We start from the raw sequence: 23,034 nt of genomic DNA on the forward strand, positions 1-23,034 counted from the left end.
CCAAACACACCACTGTCCTACTGGCCCATGGAAGCGCTCAACTGGTTCATCTGAAGTAGGAGCGCAGAACGCCTAAACCGCTCTTCAGTTTCTGGTGCGTCCCCATTCTGAAACAGAAGCCTTGGTTCGGAATCCAGCATCTAACCGGAGAACCTGAACCGCGAAGCTTCCAGTCTGCCAAGACCTTCACGGGGTGCAACATTCCGCCGACGGTAACTAGTAGTGAAATCTTGGAGAATAGTCCTAATCATTCTGACGTCGCCAGTTTGGATACGTTGTCGGATATTGTTGAGGAATCGTTCGCTCTCTTGAGGTGTGATGCTGCCTTGCGGTAACATGCCGACGGTACTGGCAACCCACTGAGCGACTTGTTCTGGCATGAGCTCGAAGAGGTCGAGGAGCACGCCAGAAGAGTCTGCAAAGCAGCCCTCGGGGAAGCTGTACATCATACCAGTCATAATACGCTGAACTAACTGGACGCCCGCACTAACAACAAGTTGCTTGACGCGGTTCCGCAGTTGCTCGGGGACTTCGTGACGCGTATTGTCGAAGCTAGATGACGGCGACGAGTTGCGACCGTAACCGAGCAAATCACGTAGGAAGTGCAGCACTGCGATGATAGGGTCCTCTTTAAGCAATGTCAGGGAGCTGCAGGCTGCGAGAAGAACAGTGTCCATGAGTGGCGACATAATTGACTCTGAAGGGAAATAGAGTGTCATATCGGCGGCAAGACGGAAGTAATCTTCGATGAGGTCTGGGAGCTCTTCAGGTGGCAGATCGCTCAGTATGCGCAGGAAGGTCTTCGCTTGCTGCTCATAGAACTGGTAGACATCGTTCGCCAGACTTGGGTCAACGTCATCTACACCTTGCGAGAACTCCCGTACGATAGATGCAGTCGCCCAAAGGAAGCAGCCCTGCCTCGACTTGTCGAAACCCTCAATCAACTTGGTCGCAAGATCAGGCAGGAGTGGGCGCATAGCTGTACGGTAGGAGAGCACCATGTACCGCCAGCACCGACATACACGCTCAAGGATAGGTATGCTTGCGTTGAAGTGTGTGATCATGTTGGCAAGAGTAGGGAAGATCTCTTGGCAGTACTTGACGGCTGGATGTTCTTGACCGGGCGCAATCTCTGGCCTGACCATCTCGAAGAAGATGGTCAGTAGATTGATCTTGTCTGCGATGAGCTTCTGGTCCGCCTCGTCCTTGGCTTGTCGTGCAATTTCGATCAAGTGAGCCATGACCGGGTCGAGATACAGCTTGAGTGTTGCCAGAAGCTGTTCGTTGGGTACCTTGGCGACTACTGACGCAACACCTTCAGTGATCTCTTCTTGGCTGCTGATTGGTAATTTGTTCAGGTTCTTTGCGTAGAATTGTTGCAGGGGGCCAACGAAGTTTACCAGCAGGCTCGCGCAGTCGTTGCAGAAGAACTTGAACGATAGCGCAGCGGCTCGAATCACGTCCTTGGCGGAATGGTCGAAGGCGGCCATGATGTAATCTAGTTGCAGCTGAAGCGTATCGGGATGTTGAGCGGTCCATTCGGTATATCTTCCCAAGGCCATCACAGCTTGGAATCGCAGCTTGTGGTGGTCGGGTATGCCTGCGATGAGCGGGATCAGACGGGGCAGCATGACGTTCTCATCAGGAGGTACCATGCGACCCATGGCTCTGACAGCAAACAGGGGCGCTTCCAGCTTCTGCCATTCGGGCACATTGTTTGGACCAGCTTGAGCGCCATATGTCTGGACCCATTGCTGCATGAGATCGTAGGGCTTTTGTAGACACTCGACGACGCCCATAACCTCGCAGCAGTCCTTCAGCACATCGCCCATCTGATGACGGAACTCTCGGAACTTTTCTTCCTGGTCACGATCACCCTCGAATAGATCCTTTTCGTCGCCAGTCTCCGGCTTGGGAAATTCGAGATGACCGATCATGATGTCTACCAATTTGGAGTAGACGTCTAAGCACTGGTTGCGTGCTTCTGCATATTTATCGATGGTAAGATACTGCTTCAGGTCATACCAGAACTTGAAGGTATGAGATATGGCATCCCTCTCCTTGTCCAGTGCAGCTGTCGCAAGTATGGCTTGGACCAGGGCGCGGAAGTCGGTCGGTAGACGTGCGATGAGGATAACCCATGATTCTCCAGCTTCAGCAAATATCCTAGCGATACCCTTGAACTTCTCGGAATCTTCCTCTTGCGCCGCTTCAGCGAGCTTGGTCTGAAGGTTGATGACCTGGGGATACAGAACCATTATTGAGTTGAGCGTCTCATCGACATCTCTGGTTTCTGCAATGAGGGCGCTTAAACACTCAACAGCGGCCTCGAAGGGGTCATCCAGGGACAAGTCATCGACGACAATTTTGAGAAGAGGGGAGTTGATGATGGCATCCAGTGGTATCTCTCGTATCCAGGATGTAATACAGTTGAGCAGCTGTGGGTTCTGGGCAGCAGCGGCTATAGCGGGTCAGTAGAAGCAGGCTTGGTAGGGCAAGTTTGAGCGTACGTGAAGAAGTGCCGTATCGGATGAGGAGTTCCAGGGCTTCTTGGGCGTTGTCGTCGATCAACTCGGTCGTCCTCATAGTCAACTCGTGTTCCTGACCACCACATATTAGACTACAACTCTACTATCATATGTCGACACCTTGGGGGATTGTCGTGGGCTGATGACGGGGCGCGGCTCGTTCGGACGTACTGTGAGAGCGATCTTGCGTCCATGCGTGACTTCTTCGGGGAGAACGCGGAGAAAGTCCAAGACGCATGGTAGCGTTGCTGGATCTGAACCGAGGGCGTTGACGACGTCTTTGAGGACATCCTTCCACTCGGTCATCTGTATCGCCAGATTCGCCAGACACACGCATAGCTGCAAACGTATGGGCTTGGGTCCAGCATGGAATACCGCCAGATTCCGCATGATAGATGCTCGGAGCTCTGGAAGCTGTGCGCGAGGCACTTGGTGAAGGTCATATACAATCTGGCACAGTCAGCATATACCAACATTACAGTAGCAATAACCCACCTTTCCCTTGAGCGTAGTGGCAGCAAAAAGCTTGGCAGCCGCGTCTGCTGAGTTTGCCTCTAGCATAGCCAGTGTGGTTGTCCATGCCTCTTCCTGTGACATATCAGCCCCTCATGCCTCCTACAAACGTGCCCATGCTACATACCGACTTCTGGAACTGTTCCAGAAACTGATGTGCCTGCTCTTTCTGTGCGCGATCCGCCTGTGACGCCATGGTATTGTGCGCCGCCAGCACAGGGTCGAAGACCTGCTGTCCGTTGGCAGCCATGGTGAGGGAATTCGAGGAGGTAGTGGGGGGGAAACGGATGCGGACACTGCTCGGAGCAAGGCGGCGGGGAGCGTGTTATATTGCGCGCATGAACTGGCTTGTTAGGCGAGTGCAAAAGGTGGCAGGTGCAAGCGGTGAAGTAGTGAGAAAGGCGGCAGTTGTTGTGGTGGTGGTGGTGGTGAGTTTGCTCGGGGACGGGCAGTTGCGTTTGGTCGCATAGTCAAAGTAGTACGAAGATCCCCACGTTGGTGCCAAGGCGTTTGTGACCGCTCAGGTCGCGCCAGAAATGTTCCTTCCACCACAGCTTCTCCTCCAAGCCTCTCCCCCACATTGCGCCCCGACTCTGACCCTACAAACTACCAGACACTACCGGAGACTCGCGATCAACCTCTCGCAATGACTGGACGTGGTGGTCAGTATACCCGCCTCATTACAGATTGATTAGCTAACGCGTTTTAGGCCGCGGTGGAGGAAAGGGTACGACCGCTACCACGTGCATGCGCCTCGACAGTAGCTAATTACTTTCTAGTTCTCCTTCCTCCGATTAACTTCATTTTCAAGCTTCTACAATCACGGGCGACCATCTCGGTATGGTTGTACGAAAACTTGGGCATGCGCATTGAGGGAAAGCTGAGGGTACGACTGCCTAAACATGTCGTTGCGATGGCTGCTGACAACTATGTAGGGTTTTGACGAATTTATGAACCTCGTTATCGACGACGCCATTGAAGTCACCCTCGCAAAGAAGGACGCGCCAGAGGAGAGGCGCAAAGTCGGCCAGATCCTGTTGAAGGGCGACAACATCTCTCTCATCCAGCAGCTCCAATAAGCGCGAACGCCTACTTATTCCCCACACGGTCGAAGAGACATGCGATGGACACGGCGCATACATCAGGTCAGGAGGAAGATGACGCCGTGTAACGCGGACCATCTCGTTGTAAAGGTTCATGGGAGCAGATCAAGATCCCACGCGGCGGAGCTCGCCGTCACCAGTGATCAAGGCGTCCAAGCGAAAATCGGAGGAGTCCATGGGAACAGACTCGTTTGGTGGCAGGAACTGCTCAGTTAACGAGAGGCCAACTTCAACTTGGTTAGTTAGCCCTCCAAATACACAATACTAGTAGTTCTTACCGCGAAAAGGCATGCGCGATACTTGGTGACAACGCGTCAGGAAATAGTCGTAGAAGCCTTTACCGTGTCCCAGGCGGCCGAACTGCGAGTCGAAAGCCATACCTGGCATGACGATCAGATCGAGACCAGCACTCACACCTTCGGTCTCCCCATTGGTGATGCCGGTACCGCCAAAGCAATTTGCACGTGATGATATGGAACCTTTGCTTGGAGTGGGGATACCCCATTTGTCAGATTCCAACGATTCAAAGTCTTTGATCGACTTTAGCTCTACCATGTCCATGATGGACTTTGGTTGGCCTTCTTTGGGAGTCTCCAAACTATACGTGTAGGGAATGAAGACTTTCTTGCCCTCGTCAAGTGCATTGCGCACAATGTCGCTCGTAGATATTTCACCGCCCGGCATAGATAGGTAGACGCTTATCCTGTGTGCAGCTTTGTACTCTGGCATGGACAACAGAGTCTTGGTAGCATTGGATGCTTGGTAGCATAAGTAGAAGCAGCAACGGCACAGAAGCATGACGTACTTTGAGTAGCAGCGGCCGCTTCGGGAACTTCTTTCAACATGGTCCTAATCTTGTTGCGCAATTCCTTCTTGACAGCTGCTAGTGACGCGGCCATAGCGTCCTTCAATTGCAAGCGTAACGGCGTTCCAGCGATAATACCGGTGCTCCGGAAGTCGAACTTGGTGCTGCAATGTTGTGATGGAACGTCGATAGCAATTGGCAAAGATGTTGATTGTAACGGTGATTATTTATAGAGTCACGGTAAAGCGAATGAGGGCGGAAATAGCTAAGAGATCCGCTGCGGGTGCGGGCGATGATGTCGGCCTTGTCCACCGGACGCCGGTGATGATCTGCAACTAGCCGCGTGATCCCTGTCGATTCGTTCCAAGCCAGGAGGCGGCGACACTCAAACATGCCCAAACATCCTCTCCTCAACAACCAACACCGCCCTACTCACCACCCTCACGCCCTCGCGCACCCACGCTCGCTTTTGCACATCGCCGACCATCCACACTCGTTCACACACTCGCATCACACCAACCATGTTGTCACGGATAGCAGCGCTGCTGCTCTCAGGAGCCGCTATTCTGGGCGCGCAAGCCCAAACAGCCGCCATTCCTGCTGAACTCGTCGGCACATGGACGAGCAAGGCAAACTCGACAATGACCGGGCCCGTATGCACTCCTATATCAATACCTGCCAGTAACACCAGACTAACCACTCTATAGGACTTCTACGATCCCGTAAATGAGAAATTCACCGAGCCCAAGCACACCGGCATCAGCTACTCCTTTACTGCGGATGGTCACTTCGAGGAGGCATACTACCGTGCTATCGCAAACCGTACGTTATCAGCAATCGTCTCAACGCTATCACAACCGTGTTGAGCAGGCGCGATGACAGAGCCATTGCTGACGAGTATCACAGCGCAAGATCCCAAATGTCCCAAGGGCATAATCCAATGGCAACACGGAACCTTTGAGAAACTCGCAAACGGCTCCCTAATCCTCAAGCCTATCAAGGTTGACGGCAGACAACTATACTCCGACCCGTGCGCGTACAAGAACGCTGTTTACACACGATACAATGCGACCGAACTATTCGATGTATGCTGAAACGCCTTTCTCCGAGCCCCAAATTCATTGGCGCTCAGTAAACACATTGAAGTCCTTCATACTAACTGCTCTGTACAGCACTACGAATACGTTGTCTCAGACGCCTACGCCAAGATCCCACGCATCACCCTCTACCAATGGGACGGTGCGCCCATGATGCCTCTCTACCAAGCCATGTCCTCGCCAAAGATGCTCCCCACCACGACCCTCAACCCCCTCGTTACGCAAACCGCTTCAGCCAAGAACTCCAAGCGCGGCGAACTGCCTATGAACCATGAGGTGCTGTACAAGAGGGCGCCTGGTGCCGTCAAGGCTGACCAATGGTGGTGGTTTGGCGTTTTCATGACGGCGGGTGGAGGTGTGCTCTACTACTTTTTTTAGAAGTGTAATGGATACTGCGGCATCGAGAGATACCCGCGGTTGGAGATGGTCACATTACGCCATCACTGGATTAGGCGTACATTGGAGTTTGGCATATTATACGGCACGCAACATATCCTTGTAATTGGATTCACACGACCTGGTTGCTGGGCTGGGAAGAGGCGTTGGTGGCATCCATCGGACACGAGTTGTTTAAAAAAAAAACCCCCTTATGTTCATTAGCTAACGAGCGAGCGGGCGCAATTTGACCTTTGGAGAATCTGTAGACAAATCAACATGTAAAGTTCAATACGCTTCCTCGAATCCTGCTGGATGACTTTCTCCGCGTTGTCTGCTATTGCATGCCCCGAATCGTTCAACAACAGGGTCATCCCCCCACCCGATGGGGCCGACGTCAACAAATGGTCGTCGTCTGGTACCGTGATTACGCTAGCCGTCTATCTGTATTGACTAAATACCCTGGTCACCAACAGATCCTGCTATCGCCCTATAACATGCTTCAAGCTTTCCAATCCACAACAAACAATTTCTCTTGTATTTTATCCCCTTCGCTAAATCTTCCCAACAACGTAACAATGCTTTTTCTTAACTGAAGGGGGTATCGTATGGTATGGTTCATGTGCCTCGTGCAGGAAGAGCGTAGTAAGGCGTATAATGAATATCCAAGGCTTTTTTTTTATTTACTGATGTTGATGCAGTTGCCTATTAATTCCTGGCTCCGTTGACGACTGGTAGTTCCTCGGGGTAAGTGATGGGAATTAGGTTTGAATCTTGTTTTCTTCCCTTTCAAGATGAGTTCCTGGTATGCTTCCACCGCTGAAGTGATGATGCTTATTTCTTGGGCTTTGGCCAATCCGAGTCTCGCGATGCTGGTTCGTTCGATGAGGTACTGTTGTGCGATTCGTTGCTCCGTCCCTGTTTCTGCCATTTCCTCGCAGTGTCGGTCACCAGCTCTCCCTTCTCTCTTATTCCCCCCTTGTCTCCTTACAATCCAAATCTCTCCATGCCAACTCTAAGATCTTCCTCAGTGCCCAACAAATTCATAGCCCACGGTGGTGGCCGATTCTTAACCACATATCTTGTCTCCCTATGTATCTCTTGTACCCTGGCTTGCTCCTTATTTCTTCCACCAATTTCCTCCTCTTCGGTTTCAAGGCTAACTGCTGGAGCCCGTTTCGTCCTCCTCTTGTATGGCGGCCCTCTTCCTATCTCGGCAGCCTTTGTCCATGCTGTCTCACATCCTACAGCAATGGTCCCTGCACTAGCCCAGCCTGTCCTCTTATCTGTTTCTAACAGCCTGGTTATGAGCCACTCGCGTTGTCGCGGGTCCTGAAATGTAATGCCGGCAAAGAACAGCGACAAGGTAGATTCTGTCAAGACTGCGCCAAGGAAGGGAGAGAGATCTGAATCGATGGGCATCTGGAAACCGGCACATATGCGGCCGATGAGCATGCAGTATGGGGCGGTGGCGGATGCACATACACCAGCCGCCATTTGTGCAGCGGGTGGCATACCCGGGTGAGACCGTAGAAGGATGATCTTGGAGAGGTGAACCAGTGTCCATATAATGGATATGTCGTAGCTTCTGTGTAATATAGCTGGGCCGAAGGGTGTCATGTTTCCTTGTTGATTAGGGTATTCTCCTGGCGCTGGTGGATAAGTGTCTTCTGGCAATGGTGCGAAGGTATCAGTTTGTTCCAAGATACGCACGACTGCCGTGTGTGCATCGTTTATGCTCTCCCACTCTGAAATTGCCTTTTCGTATTCAGAAGGTAGGTCAGTATATTGAGGGTGAGGCGTGTTTGGGGTCTGTGGTGAGCGTTCATAATTTGGATTTTCGTAACTGGAAAGAATGGGTCCTGGGCCTGCCGATGGCGCCATTCCATAAAAATTAGGCATAGCTGATGGTTTGGGCTGACCACCCTGAGGCGGTTTTCTAGCCGACATAGGTGGCGGTCCGAAGCCTGGTGGAGGTTGTGATGGAGGCTGACCTGTCCAGCCTGGCGGTGGTGGCCCCTTCCATCCTGGTGGTGGACCTTGCATATGAGGTGGAGGTCCTGTAGAGCTCGGGGGCATTTGTTGCTGACCATGTGGGCCGCCTAGAGGCGATCCCATGTTCCCAAAACCAGGCATATTAGGACGTGGTCGCCATCCACCGTCCGCTTCTATTTGTCGAAGTTTGCGACTGCGGTCTCTGACCATGAAGTCTGCGATGCGACCCAAAAGAAGGATAATATGGTCGTGAGAGCCATAGAGTGCATCGGCTCGGCCAAGCGGGGCTCTTGGAGGGCAATCAGACCATTTGCGATAGGAATTGCTGCTACCTGTCAGTTGTATGTTTTAAATCCCCATCCACGTTACTTACATAAGGCGATTGCCACTGATAATGCTTTGATAAGCATCATGCCTAGCGTATGACCAGTATATATCCTGTAGTGTCTCGTAGCTTTGCAGGTCCAATTTCGCAGGTATGTTAGGTCTTGTGTCGTGCCTTGGGCCGTTGTCCTCGAATACCATTCCGAAGTCGTCATAGTTGACCTTTTGGCCTACAATCGTGCTTACAAGACTCTGATCTGGCATCAAAGCGCTATCTGTGAGTCTCTGATCAAACTGCCTCTGGTCGATGAGCATCTCAGGGTTTTGGTATGGGAATTGTCGCTCCATGGCAGTCTGCACCGCTCGCAGCCGTCTTGCCTCGCGCGTTAATGACCGAAAGTCGAGCTCAGTGATGAGGCGCTGGGCACCGATAAGATGCGTACCCCATTTGACATGCTCTGCTGTCCAAACTTCGTAGAAGGCCAGAAGTAAGGAAGTGGCCAATGTCAGGGTTGATAGACGTTTCTTAGGATCACTGAGAGAGCGGACGAGTCGTTTCAAGGAGTATGCGTAGTGCTTGTAGGACGGTGTTATGGAGGCGCCTTGCAATCTTGCAATGTGCAGGCTCGCAAGCGCTAACATGGCGTGCAACAATCCCTGATGACTGAGAGCCTTCAGAGGCAGTGTGTATGTCCAAAGACCTTGCTGAGCGGGGTGCGTAGTACTTTCAAAGATGAGGGTGGGGTTTCTAGGATTTCGTTCGTACATTGATAACGTTGGTCCGGTCTATGGAAGTCAGTGGACCGTATGAATGGGGCGGCTTGGGAAACCACGCGGCATCTGCGATAACACATATTGTGCAGCTGTCCCTGTCGCACTTACCACATGTATGTAGTGCGCGAAAACTCTCGCAGTCTTGGGATTGCGCAAAGGGCTTGCCGCATATTCTGGTCTATAGTTTGACAGCAACCCGTCATACAAGAATGCATCATAACGTCTGATCCCCAGCTCGTTGTAGTTCTCAAGGTGTATGCGACGGATGTTGTCGAACTCTTTGCTCGCAAGTAAGGCATTTTCATCCCCCACAAATTCCGCATCAAACATGTCTTCGTCCGATTGAACATCCCAGTAGTCGTCATCTTCGTTTTCGATTGCGGCTTCGTCGAGAACTTGTGTAGGGCTAACGTGGTCGTCACCACCAAAGCCATCGAGGAGAAGTTGCGGTTGAGATCGCTGCGCTTGTGGTACGGCGGAAGGTTGTTCTGTAGACACGAACAGTCAGCTAAGTAACATACAACTTTAGGTGGTGAAGAGTAGCGTGCTGTTGTGGTTGGAGAGGATTGGGGAGACATCCAGGCTTTAGAGGCATGCACAAATTTATGGAGTGACAGTGGACAAGGGCTTAGACACAGAGAAAATAATAGTAATCATTGGGGTATACGAGGTTTTAACTAGACACGAGACATACCGAGGACAGGCTGTGACATATACTTTACATCTGGGGTCATATCATGAATTGGCATCTGGACAGGAGGATAGCTTGCATGACTGAAGTCAGCGTGAGAAACTGCTGCTGGGTAGTTAAGATTTGCAATTTGGCTGAAATCTGCCGAAGTTCCTTGCACAGGGTGTACAGGGGCTTGCGGATGACTGTCATATCTTTGCACCCCCAGCGGTGCCTCTGTGTAATGGGGATATTGGTCGCTTCGAGGTGATACACTTGAATGATCCCGATAAGGACCTTCGGCTTGTTGGCTATCAGATCGATAGGCTTGTGAGTAGATCGGCGGAGGCTGAGGAACCGCGGCCTTTGGGTTGGATTCGTGGTTGTACGAGACTGAAACCGGTGGATATGATGAACTCTGGGTATATTGAAGGGGTGGTTGGTAGGTGCTGTGCGAATCGTGTCTAAATTGTGTTTGTGGACTTGTGTGCATTGACGAAGGCGGCGGAAAATATGAAGCGGTGGGAGTGTGGCTATGTGCTTGGTGGTTTGGCGAGGGAAGCGGCTGTTGGTGAAGAGGGGACGGCATCGGCTGCTGATAAGCCTGCTCGTGTGTATAGCTGGGATTCCTTCCAGCGTAACCTTGCTGGGGTTCTGAAGGCCCAGGACCTGAGCTCGTGTCGATGTGTGAGAAGTCGAAGCTACCATGCGGGCGAGGTTGAATCGAACCAAGCATGCTCTCTTCCACAGCGGTAGCTGGCTCAGGCCCGCGATATGATTGGTTACGTGTCCCAGGAAGCATTGAAGTGTGATATTGTATAGTGCTGACCACGCCTGGGTGATTTGGCCAGTCGCCAATTGGTGGTTTGAAGATGACCCTCTGGTTGTAGCCCTCACACTGACGTTTGGACTTGATGCAGTTGGCGCAAGTAGGTCTCTCCTCACCACACTTTATGCGGCGTTTCCGACAGGTGAGACATCCAGTCTTGGTCCTCTTCCTCATCTTGGAGTTCGTTGCAGACCCCGAGCCGCCTGTTGGTGAAACATCGCCCGGACCACCCGATACTGGAGCTGGCGCCATATTCGCCATAGTTTGGAGGTGAAGAGATGAGAGAGATGACAAGCGAGTCTGGTATAGCACTTAGTACGAAGCTACTGACGACACAAATAGGGATGTCAGGCTAGGTAGATGTCATACCTAAGTAATCTTCGATCTTGACGAACGGGGGCACAAGATCGGCGGGATGATGTTGGTCCGCTTGGAAGCGGGTGCGGCGGAGCCAAGAGTGTTTAACCTCGCAGAAGTGCCGATCTGAAATGGGAGAGTCCTGCGGGGCGCCAGTGGCTAGGCAGTCAAGCTTCACGGTCAACTGTGATAAAGATGGAAGTGATGGTGTCGTCTTGTAGTAGTTCAGAGGTCGTAAGCAAGAACAAATCTACTCAAGGAAGTCGATCATTCAGCCCACGGGAGCCATGTGGAGTCAAGGGCTTCAATGTTAGTTATAACGAAGTGGGGAGCACGCACCAGGTGTCAAAGGCCGCTGGTAAGGCCAAAAGGGGAGAGAGCGGCAAGCCCGCCGCCGTTCGTAGAGACGGAAGGCTGTACGTAAAATGATAGCGCGCCCACAGTGTGCCTACATCAGGTATGGAAAGACCATAGGGAGCATGTATGTTCTAGACTAGAATTGGGACCATACTTTTCTGGGGAGCGACAAGGTACATGGGGTTTGAATCAGGGTGAGCAACTGGGAGTCGGATGCAGAAATAGCGGGTGTGGACACGGACTTGGAGGTGTCCAGAGGAGCAGGGCAAGAAGTCAAGTTTCGATTCGGCAGCTGTCGTGCGAGGTCTCGTCGGAGTGCGTGCCAATGGACCGGGGGGTGGTGAAGGGCTTGCGCTAGGGGAGTGGGAGAAGAAAATTGGCGGCTGATCAACGGATCTGATGAAGGGGGGGTGGTGTCTTGGTCAGGACGTGGGTTCCTGGCCAGTCTGCCCGATATAGACACACGACTGTCGAAGCGATGGAGGTTCTTTGGTTGCGAGCGTTGAAAGATGGATGGCGGGATGACGGCTTGACAAGCTAACCTGAAATTCACCTGGTGCGCTGCCTAGTTCGAATGCGGCTACGATGCTTTGCCGAGGATCCTCACCCTTCTTGCCTTCACCCACTGCACGTCGGCAAAGCAACCTTTCTGACACTTTGCTCCACCTTAAAGGCATGCTTTGTCTGCTAGTCGCTTGGGCAGCTGTCATCAGCATCAGTCGCGTGGAGATTCCGCTCGTATGTGGAACCTGGGTGGAACGTGGGACTTGGGGACAGCTGGCTATGCTTCTGTCTCCACGACACGAACCTTGTTTCTGCTGGTTAGGCGCAAAAGACACTTCATATGCGACCGTTGTTCACGCACATATCATCTCAATTCCTCATGTCGACTGGCCCCAGCTGAAGCTGACACTACTCGCCCTGTTCGACAACTGTGGACATTGGACCCAGCTAGCCGCTATTGCTACCAGGCCTCCGCGACTCCGCGCAATCGCCGCGATGGTCTCTCACCAGGCGGACTGCTTCTGATACTTGGCCCTGGCATTAAGGAAGCTTCGCTCAAAGAGGCATGGTACTGATCGACTGATGGCGTCGTCTCGCGCGCCGCGGCCTACGCTGGCCAACGAGCTTAAGCGTCCGCCAATTAACCTATACCGTCAACCACCCTACCGGACCTTCTGTTCCAGTTTTGCGCGCTTGATTCACCGAGCACCCCAGACATGTTTCGACGTCACCTGCATAACTCCTACTAGAATGGCCGGCACACGCAGCATCCTTCGCGCTGGTGGCTGGCTCAGGGCAAGCTGAGCGCATTTCCAAACTCCGCAATGATGAGCCTCTGCCGTGTGGACCCGCACGCCTATCCGTCTGTGTGCCAGATATGATTTTCATCTAGGAATCGCGTGGACCCGACAGCTGGGCACCCATCAGCCTCCGATTGTGACAACTCTAAACTCATGAATCGCCTGCCGCCAGGCTGCCCCAACGCAAGGCCACACCTAGGTACGCGGTCAAGAGAGCGAGATGCCGGTCGGCGTCCGTGTCGGCGCTATGCCTCCTGATGCTATGTGCTGATGAGTAGCAGTCCACGGTGCCGAATGACGATCATGTGGGCTTTTATGGGGCTCGGAATACCTCTATTTCCAGACATGGCCGCTGAACTTCGCATTCGAGATTGCGAGTACGGTTGCGACAGAGCAGCCTCACCAGAACGCTAATGCAGCATCTTCACACCACGATTGCATTAGTGCTGCACTCATGCACCGACTCAGGGTTGGCAAAGACACAATTCTGCCCTGTTTTATTTTTCCAAAGTCAATGTCAGACGTTCACCGGGAGAACTGTCTACTGGTTCGCTCGGCGCAATCGCGGGTTTTCCTGCTTTTTAGTCCTCACGTCAAACGGATCGTCGGTTCGACGGTAACGGGTACTCATCCCGAAAATTAAGTACCAGGTGCAAACAAACGGGTGCCAGTAACAGCGCTCGAATGACCTTTGGCATGATAACGAAGTCCTTACAGGATACAAGCAGGGGCTGAGCCCAAGTTTACCAAGGCTCTGGACCCGAGATGCTGCACCTCCCATTTTGGCTGCAAAAGCAAACCACTTTCCGAGTCATCGGTACCTCCCGATCAGAGCTGGTTACGGAAGTGACCGCAATATGAAACCTATTATAGACAAGGCTCTCTATGATAGCAGGCTGCAACCAGCTTGAGGAAGCTTGCGGGCTGAACAACCGGATTTGGGAAATGTATTGCAGAAAACTACATCGATGATCAGATGAATGCACATTTTGCAACGAATGCAGGGGTCAATTCTGTTCTCTGATGTGGCTTCCACGAGAGACGGAACAGCATTGGGCGCATGGTGGTAGGTGAACGGCGACTACAGAAGGGGCCTTACTCCAACTGGCGCACTTTAGCGACCTGGACCCTAGATCCAAAGCTTGATTTCTACATGGGCTGATGCCATATCTACGCACGTCAACCGCTTGCCATTTTAGACAAGTTGATTGACAGGCGCTCCCCACATTCGCTAAGCCCTTCTGTCAGTTATTGCGAAGAGCACGTGATCTTGATGGAGACGCTGACGTCGTGGTTAGGGGGGAACTATACACGACTCGGCATTCGATAGCACATGCAGTACTCTGCGGAGGTATCATGCTGATCCCTACGTCCTCGAGAGCAGTTCCTTCAGTTGGGACGCTCTGCGATGCCGGGTGTCTCTTGCGCCTTTGCAGTGCAGCATGTTCCTTGAGTGGGGGCCATTGCAGGGCCGTCGCATACCAAACATGTGCTTCCCAAAGTGATGCAGTCTCTTCGATCATTACTATTGTTAGTAGAGTACCATGACACCTGACAGTACTCCCACGAGGCACTTATGTACGAGCGCAACCCTCAACGTAGCTCACAATCTCTGCCGACTATGCACAATCATGCACCTATTGTGTTTCCACAGCTTAACCCACCAGACGGAACGATCGTAGTGATAGATATGCGACGTTGGTGCAGAAGTCGCCAAAGTTTCCTCCATGTTTCCTTCACAACCTTTCCGATTGCAAGGAGCCGCCACATCAAGGTAGCTGATCATAAACACCGTTGTATCAGGGTCTACACGCCACACTATGTTTTCTTGCTGACTTCTCTCAAGTAGCAGCTACAGGATAACTACGAACTATCCAAGGGTTGTAAGTCTTGCGCAGGTACAACTCCACTGCGACGGAAGCGCGTACAAGACACTACTAGCGCAACGACACCCGCAGCATACACCGCTTGATATCGCACAAGCATAGTTGATCAGGGCTAAAGCGAAGTTTTCCGACGCCACTGTTGGACGCCACCAGCCTACACTTTTGCCTCACGCTTAATGCCCGTCACTGCTGCGTAGGCGCATGGCTCCCTTCCAAAAACCCCGATTCGTCGTCATTAGATCTGGTAACTAGCATGTTTCATCCCCAGATTCCGGTGCTCGGGTTCCTACCGAAGGAATGGGACGCATCGGAAGGATGCTTCGGTGTCTGACAATGATCGGCTACCCATGTCAACAATCCTGGTAGGTTACATGCACGTCATTGCAACGACACCCGGTCTTATGTGAAGAGTGCTTATCGAAGTTACCAAGTACTAGTATCGGTGCGATTATAGTGTTCTACTGGATTCAGGCGCAACCGTAACACAGCCACTGCATTTGCATTTGTCAATCATCCCGACCACGGACAATATCAAGACACTGCAAAAGCTTTTCTCCCACATACGACCATAGGCTCAAGATCATAGCGCTTCCCGTTCGCTCAGCGGTACTCAAGCTCGAGACCGGCGGATTAGTAGTCAGGTGGGTGACCACTGGCGAATCCCTGCTGTTGTATGTTTTTGCGTTTTTGTACGCGACAGCAATGCACAATTTGCTGCCGAACTCGGGAGCCAACTTGTTTTCTTCTCTTCTTCTGGAACTGGTACCGTCTTATCCGTCATTACGATGCTATCCATACAATAGGCCTAGCACTCATCTCTCATGGCAAAGCAAGTTGGGTACCTTATCACCGAAATTGACTTTGACCTAGAACTCTACTTGTCTTTTCATTACTATTGTGTGCGGGTATTCTTACTATTCCGTATCCGGCCTGTTCTGCATGAAGTATTTTCTTTTCTTATCTGCGTTTCTTTTGGCTAGGCAACTCCAATCAAGCTGAGAACCTCAAGTGGCGAGATGAAAGTGACGTCTAGTTCAATATAAATATATTGAGATGGCGAATGATTGGCATAGAAAGGTGACGTTGTGTGGCGTAGTCAAACATGAACTGCATTATTACTGTTACCTGCCCGACCACGTCGCATCGCTTTGTCTATTCATGCCTACAATCCCCTCGCCCCTTCGGATCAAGACTATAACATGCACCCTATCCGTTTGTGATTAGTGTCAGTAATGAGCACTAACATACATATGCAGCGACCTTGCTTTTGCTTCGTTCTAGCTTTGATTCTGGCCACTTCCCAAGATCTTTTCATAGCGTGGCGTTCACCTAAGAACCCTGGTCCGGTTCGAAACATCAAGCACATCTTCCACCATGCCGAATTTGCCCGGCATCAAAATGTGCTGCTGGAAAACACTGCACGTTCTGACTCTGATGACGTGTCACCCTTCTAGAACGCATTGCGTGTCGGACTAGACCCAACATCCCCAGAGCCAACCTTTCGCTCTACCATCGTCGTACATGGAACATAAGCCGTGTGTTAGCCCAGCACAAAGTATGATATACCGATTGAGAATGCCGGTCTTGTTGATCTGAACTATCTGGGCTTAGAACGCCTCAATAACACTCCCCGACAGTTCAAACAAGCAGCTGAAGACAAGTCTTGTACCAGGCTCAAAATGATAAGGGCTGGTTTTTGGAAGCGCCTCCATTGTTCGAAGATCGAGCAGATCTGGAATAGAACGATCTTCATGCCATACACAGGAAATTGCTTCTAGCCGGATATCGCATTCCCGAATCTTGTCGCTTGGTCATAAGACGAGAGGAGAGCTTCCATTGCATCCATCGACAAAGTCGAAAGAGAGTGGCTATTTGGCGAACGGATTCTACGCTACGGTGGACATTAGAGAAGTATATCATGATCATAGAACTTGATGGGAAATGGTGCCGCTGTAAGAAAGAGTGCCAGGCTCTCAAGGATCTGGATTGGGGCAAGTGTTGTCGAGGAATGAATAGATATGGTCTGTTGTGTTTTGCGCAATTTAGGTAAGATGGACTCAACTGCTTGATTAATCTAACATGGTTACTGTAGTACGACAAGATATTGACAGCATGCGGTCCTAGAAGTGCTCATGTACTAGGGAGTACATTTTAGTATACGGTACATGGCCATTAGAAATGCAATTCGGGCCCTTTGGCACCATCCGCGCCAATGATAGAACGGATGTCTTGCTATCAGTGAACATCTTTTCGTGGATGATCGGATGCATATGCCAGAAAAGAGCTGTACATGTAACCAGTATGCTTGCGAGTTCACCTCATAGCTTAAAGTACCAAATACAATATGTCTTCGGCGCGGAATACAGCAGTGTCTACATCAACAAGGAAGAGAAACGACAAAACCAATGCGTATCAGTGACAAAGGCAGAAGTATCTCAATGCTCTAGGCAGATTCATGTTGTGCAATGTTGCAGAGTTGTGAAGATTGCTCCGGCCAAGATGTAGAAAGGAGACATTGGCTCTGGAAAATCTCGCCAGACTGGCTTGTATCAAAAGCAACGCTAGGCAGATCAGTCCCAACACTCGAACCACATATCCAATGGCTTCGAATAGTGTTTTAGTATATCCGCGGTGCCTCCGAGGGGCCTGATGCTAGAGATTTCTCGAAGTGGGGTAGTCAGGGGTAAGCAGAAAAAAGTGCCCCGCCAACACCCTCGACATGTCATACCTTCTCCATGGTGATCCCAAGTGGTTTCCCGCTCTCGTCCACGGGTTTGCACAAGGACCCATTCGACCTTCCTGTCATGAAGCCGTCTCAATCTCGTCAATATATTACATTGTTTGTCCACTCTCTCCATCAAAATCCGATATGGTCTAGTGGCTAGGATTTGCCGCTCTCATCTGCAGAGTCAGTTCACTGTACAGTGCCGGCAAGGCCCGGGTTCGATTCCCGGTGTCGGAAAAGTTTTCATTTTGCTCTTTTCTATCATCTTGGTTGAGTGGAAAGCTGTTGAGAGGTCTCTGTTTGGTAAAGGAGGCCAAAAAGTGATTTTTGCAGAGTTGACCCACCCAAAACCACCACCACACCAATGGACATATCTCACAAATCACTCCCAAGATCGAGAACACATGACCCTTACTTTGAGGCATCTTACTCTATTGTGTCGGAAAACGATCTTTTTGCTTGTTGTTGGATCGAGAATACCTTTTTGCGTAGTGTTTGAACCTGGGAAGTTCCCAAGACACTCCATACACTCTCGGATGCACATCAGAACAAGGCAGAGTACGTCCCTTGTGTCTAAAAACGAGTCTTTTTTCTTCTCTCCATCGTGGGCAGGGACTCTGTCTTCTTTTCCTATACGTAGGAAGTTACGCACGATTTGTCTCTGGGTAGATAGTCTCGATCGAGTTTGCACACAAGATGATACGTCCATTGGGGGTTACGGGTGATCCTCAGTGCAACGCCACCAATTATCTTTGCTACATTAGATTACATCTTACAGATTTTTATAACTCGTTTGGATTTCCAGAGTTCTATACCTTTTCTTTGCACTGCAAAGATGCACACATGGAGAGGAACGCGTCGTAAAGAAACTATAACGACTGACATTGGTATACAACAGATAATGACAGAAGCCACTTCAAACGCTTGCTAATCCTACAGATAAGGAAATTCAACCCATCAATCTCTGAACAAAGTGCAAACGCCGCCAATGGCCCTCGCAATGGTCGACTGATAACCGAACCCTGTGTCTTTTCACCATGTCTTTCTCAACCTACGCCTCACGAAGCACCGCCGCTGTGTACCCGCTCTGTCCTGTACTAGCGTTGCCAGCTCCGCTCTTCAACCAGCAGTTCGCTCCGTTCGCAGTTTCGTATCTTCCACTAAAGTCGGAGCTGATTACGGCGGCTTTGCATATATTGTCTATGCTACTGTGCATGGCGCTGTATTGACTACACGCGTCGACGCATTGCTCCAAGGTATATGCAGTGAAACTCAGGAGGGTGGAGTCCAGTATATTGGTGCTGTCAAGACAGCTATACATGTAACGGCCACTAATGTCTGACGTCTTGCCTTCCAATCGACTCGAGATGACGAGTGTGGACGGACACGTTGTATTTATCGACTGGATGGCGCCAAAAGGCCGCACTGTGTAGTCTACTCCAGTGTCTTTAGATGCGTCCGATGGATTGTTCGTTGGAATATCTGATGAAGTATTCGAGGCGCTCGCCGAAGCGCTTGCCGATATGGGTGTAGGCATTAGCATCGTACGCGAACTTTCTGCAGCTTGCTCAGCTGCAAGAGCTTCAGCCTTCCTGACAAAGCATTAGGAAACGGCAAAGGATGGCACAACAAAGACCTACTTGTCGGCTTTATCTTGCACAACCAGCCCTCCCCCTATACTGGTACCCACGAGTGCAGCCACTATGGTTATCGACATGGCGATTGTAAACCAGTATTTGCGTCGTCTGTGGGCGAAGAACTTCTTCCACATGTCAGGTGGAACCTGTATGTGGGGTGCTTGATGTGATAGATCACTGTGTGGTCCGTTTCGATATGACAAGAGGTCGTGAGAATTCCCCGTACGTGTTGATGCCGTATCTCGTTGTGAACGATCGCGTCCGCCATCGCCGTCATCATTGTGGAGTTGTGGCAGTTTTGTGTCGCCATGCTCAGAATAGCGGTTGACTGCTTCTGGATAGGTCTCAGGCTGTGCGATCTGCAAACCATCTGACATATCCAGCCTCTCCGCCTTTTCGAGTTCCGGCCTCTCCATCGTCCATGTAGTCTGGCGTAAGCCTGAGGTCGGGATTGGGGACGGTTAATGTGATTGTGTAACCAATTTGAGGGACCAAGCCGAGTATATCTGTATGCGTCTACCGTCTATCACTCTTGTAAAAGGCGCCCGGTAATCGAGACACCTTTGTTAGATTGTCGGCTATGGGTGCGCTTCAGCAAAAAGACGTAGGGCTGCCGAGACCTCCTGGTTGATCGCTGCATTCTATATATCGTAGATATGCGGGACGATGTCGAAAGCCCTCTTATCTCGGCAGAAGGGCAGATCTCAACGTACGATGTTGTAAGATCCCACGTATGGGAGAGCTTAGAGTGGGAGATCAAGCACACGGATCAGTCAGATCAATGTGCCTATAGGAAATCCCTTGCTCACCCCTTACCGTTACTGACCCTTGCGCAAAGCTTGGCCGAACCATCTTGCCTTCCCCTTCAAATAGGGTTAGTATCTGGACAGGGAGGAGATTTTTCTTGAAACGAGGAGGTGTCCTGTTTCTGACGCTTTCTTCGCATCTCTTGAGAAGTCAGTTTACCACTCAGAGCCGCATACCAAGAACGCGCAATATTCCACGCAAAGAAATACGAAAAACCGTCACCCTGATAAGCCAGGGCTATGCCACTAGGAATAAGGTAGCTGAGATCGCACACGTTCTGGCTAGCAATGCTCTGTATTTGCTGCATCACGGATTTGCGCTGCCATGCGCTTCCTCGTCTGAAGCGCCTGGCCAACCTTCTTTTCATTCGGTTGTTTGGGCTCTGGTACTCACAGTGATTTATAGAGCGTTACCAACACAATCTGCATATGTGGGTGTATTGACCTGACAACGTCGAGGATGAATGGGCGGCCAGACGCGGAAGAACGACCGAGCACAGCCACCGCCACACAATGACGTACACCCCAGAAACTCCGTCACAAGAACAAGCAGAGCAAGCAATCCTCCTAGCGCTTGTAATACTATCACATGCTGTGGCGCAGCTCTGAATAGGCATCGTCACTCATGTCAACTCTCACAGCTTCTCCCTGCACACGTAATCTATTCCACCATCCAGGCAGCAACCTTTCACATACCTAAGAAGTTCGGGTCGCTAGATTTGCAACCGGGCTTCGAGTATTTTCACGCCTGCAATTGCAGTCCTCATTTTCTGTCACGAATGATTTTGTGATTGTCCTTGTGATCTCTCCACCTGCTCGCCACCTACAACGACCGACCTTCACCATGGACATCCCTCGCGGCCATGCAGCAATGCCGCTTACAGAGGTCGACTTCTTGGACTTCATCTTTAATTACTTCAAAGCCGAATACTACCCTATCCGCTCATTCTGGTCTACAGCAACCGCCTTTCCCCGCCAAACAGAACGATGGATATCCATGGGCCATGAACTCTCGCCACTTGTTGTTCGGCCTGCAAATGCGCAAGCGCAGAAAGATTTGGAATCTCTGGACTACTTCACAAGGAAATGGAACCTAGATGCTGGATTCGTCAGAGGTTTGGTTATTCGATTCGCAAAGTACGAGTTGCACGAACGACTAGAGAAGAGGCTGTATGAATGCGCGAGACTAGATTTGATGGTGAGAAAGGCGCTGAAAGAGAAACACTTGATAGATGCACTATGGCCGAGCCCTGCACCACGAAACATTGCGAAAGAGCTGTTGCAGCAAGGTGTCCAAGTTCGCCAATGGTATGGCGACATGTTCAACAAGTACTTCCGCGTTCTACAGTCTATCGACTCTTTCCAACTCCGTCCGGAAGTCGACCACCACATGAAGACTAGTGGAAAGCTGATGTTGATACCCTTTGTTGACCATCTGATCTTCGGAGCGGTTGATCCCATCATACCTATCGTAGCGAAAGGAGCAGGCTACGCGAATGCCAAAGGGAGAGATAACAGAAGTACCCCCGGGTTTGGTGAGCCAGGCAAGTTTGAGATCAGGTTCGATGCACCTGCTGAGGTGACGGATACGTATACAAAGACTGTTGTACGACAGTGTCAGTGTATGAAGTGTGGAACGAAGAGGGATGTGCAGGTTGTAATTTCCGTGGACCCCAATCCCAATGCCGGAGCGAATGCAAGTACATCATCTGCAAGCCGACAACGCGACACGGCACCAACACACTCAAGGACCGCACAGCGATATAGTCCAGGTTATCAAATGCCTAATCAAAGCGATGCAGCACCTCCTCGTCAACCTCCTCGACCACAACCTCAACCTCCTCTGGAAGCTGGAGCATCCGAAAGCCCATCAACACCCGACCTCAAGAAACAGTGTCCTCGGTGCACATTCCTCAACGATCCAAATCTCACAGCCTGTGAGATGTGCGAAGCTCCCTTGCCAGAAACGCCTATCCAGAAACCTCCCAGTCCAGCCGCCAACAGGAAGGCCCCTTTGCACTCCCACTCAGCATCACACCCACCTCCAAATGTACCGAGGAGCAGAGAAGAAACGCTGAAGCAAGAACAAAGACCCGGAGCGCCAAACAGACACAGCCTAAGTGCAAGCCTATTCTCCATATTCCCATTCTCGCAGCAACAGCAGCAAGAGCATCATGCCAAGCTACCGCCTACGCAACAGGTAGATACATCACCAGCCATACAATCATCCTCGCGACAAGCAACGAAAGACCAAGAAGAAGTTAGACCATCTTCAAAAGAAGGAAATAGACCAAAAGCCTCATCACCTACATCTTCTCACGCAGAGCCATCTAATCTCCATCGTGGCGCCACTACACCACCAAATCTCGTCGACCACACACCAGAAACCCCATTGTCCCAGCACCCTGAAATGGCAATGATGCCTCTATCTCCTTCTCCGCCGTCTTCTTCCCGTCCGCGTCCCGCACCGGCCGGCCTTCCCAGTAATCTCATGGATGATTTCGTTCCAGTGTCACCAGCTTTCCCCAAGGATGAGGAGGATGAGGATGCTGGGTGGGGTTCAATGAGCCGGGAGGAGGCCCGTGAACATGATAGTAGTGACGACGAGGACGAAGGTAGTGAAAGCAGAGGGAACGGGGGGTTGATCGATTTGGATGCGGTGGCTAGGGAGGAAGCTGACGTTTGGGGGGATAGGGATGATTGAGTGTTAGCTCTGAGGTAGTACAAGGCGTTTGAACGGATTTCGAACGACGTTTTCGCGATCCTCTTTTCACGTGTCAATGATATCTGGTGTTGATAGTCACAGCCTGAATCATATAAACACGATTACAAGGTTGGATTGAAGGACTGTTGCTTGCGTTTGTCTATACTCCCAAAACACCATTCCCAAGTCCAGGTCTTCAGCGCAAAAGAATACACAGTAGAAACCAAAACAACAACACGCTTCAT

General features: G+C 51.1%; 6 protein-coding genes across 6 annotated transcripts; 3 read left to right on the top strand and 3 right to left on the bottom strand.

Annotated features, from left to right (window-relative positions):
- Nucleotides 1-140: 140 nt before the first annotated feature.
- On the bottom strand, nucleotides 141-3,291 carry ALTATR162_LOCUS1438 (uncharacterized protein; the record flags this gene model as incomplete). The annotated part of the gene is made up of 5 exons (XM_043309034.1): nucleotides 141-2,461; nucleotides 2,511-2,601; nucleotides 2,700-2,978; nucleotides 3,024-3,116; nucleotides 3,169-3,291. 5 exons carry the CDS (start codon nucleotides 3,289-3,291, stop codon nucleotides 141-143), a joined length of 2,907 nt encoding a protein of 968 aa, XP_043164969.1.
- A 396-nt stretch (nucleotides 3,292-3,687) lies between these two features.
- On the top strand, nucleotides 3,688-4,120 carry ALTATR162_LOCUS1439 (uncharacterized protein; the record flags this gene model as incomplete). The annotated part of the gene is made up of 4 exons (XM_043309035.1): nucleotides 3,688-3,703; nucleotides 3,751-3,768; nucleotides 3,821-3,927; nucleotides 3,977-4,120. 4 exons carry the CDS (start codon nucleotides 3,688-3,690, stop codon nucleotides 4,118-4,120), a joined length of 285 nt encoding a protein of 94 aa, XP_043164970.1.
- A 129-nt stretch (nucleotides 4,121-4,249) lies between these two features.
- Nucleotides 4,250-5,043, bottom strand: ALTATR162_LOCUS1440 (uncharacterized protein; the record flags this gene model as incomplete). The annotated part of the gene is made up of 3 exons (XM_043309036.1): nucleotides 4,250-4,371; nucleotides 4,423-4,902; nucleotides 4,950-5,043. 3 exons carry the CDS (start codon nucleotides 5,041-5,043, stop codon nucleotides 4,250-4,252), a joined length of 696 nt encoding a protein of 231 aa, XP_043164971.1.
- Nucleotides 5,044-5,470: 427 nt separating this feature from the next.
- ALTATR162_LOCUS1441 (uncharacterized protein) lies at nucleotides 5,471-6,424 on the top strand (the record flags this gene model as incomplete). Its single annotated transcript, XM_043309037.1, has 4 exons — nucleotides 5,471-5,602; nucleotides 5,657-5,771; nucleotides 5,856-6,034; nucleotides 6,122-6,424. 4 exons carry the CDS (start codon nucleotides 5,471-5,473, stop codon nucleotides 6,422-6,424), a joined length of 729 nt encoding a protein of 242 aa, XP_043164972.1.
- A 984-nt stretch (nucleotides 6,425-7,408) lies between these two features.
- On the bottom strand, nucleotides 7,409-11,265 carry ALTATR162_LOCUS1442 (uncharacterized protein; the record flags this gene model as incomplete). The annotated part of the gene is made up of 4 exons (XM_043309038.1): nucleotides 7,409-8,741; nucleotides 8,790-9,526; nucleotides 9,623-10,002; nucleotides 10,209-11,265. The coding sequence occupies 4 exons, from the start codon at nucleotides 11,263-11,265 to the stop codon at nucleotides 7,409-7,411; spliced, it is 3,507 nt and encodes a 1,168-aa protein (XP_043164973.1).
- Nucleotides 11,266-20,929: 9,664 nt separating this feature from the next.
- ALTATR162_LOCUS1443 (uncharacterized protein) lies at nucleotides 20,930-22,789 on the top strand (the record flags this gene model as incomplete). Its single annotated transcript, XM_043309039.1, has 1 exon — nucleotides 20,930-22,789. The coding sequence occupies one exon, from the start codon at nucleotides 20,930-20,932 to the stop codon at nucleotides 22,787-22,789; it is 1,860 nt and encodes a 619-aa protein (XP_043164974.1).
- Nucleotides 22,790-23,034: the final 245 nt, after the last annotated feature.

This window comes from Alternaria atra (genome assembly GCF_907166805.1).
Source record: "Alternaria atra isolate CS162 genome assembly, contig: 21, whole genome shotgun sequence".
NCBI lineage: Eukaryota > Fungi > Ascomycota > Dothideomycetes > Pleosporales > Pleosporaceae > Alternaria > Alternaria atra.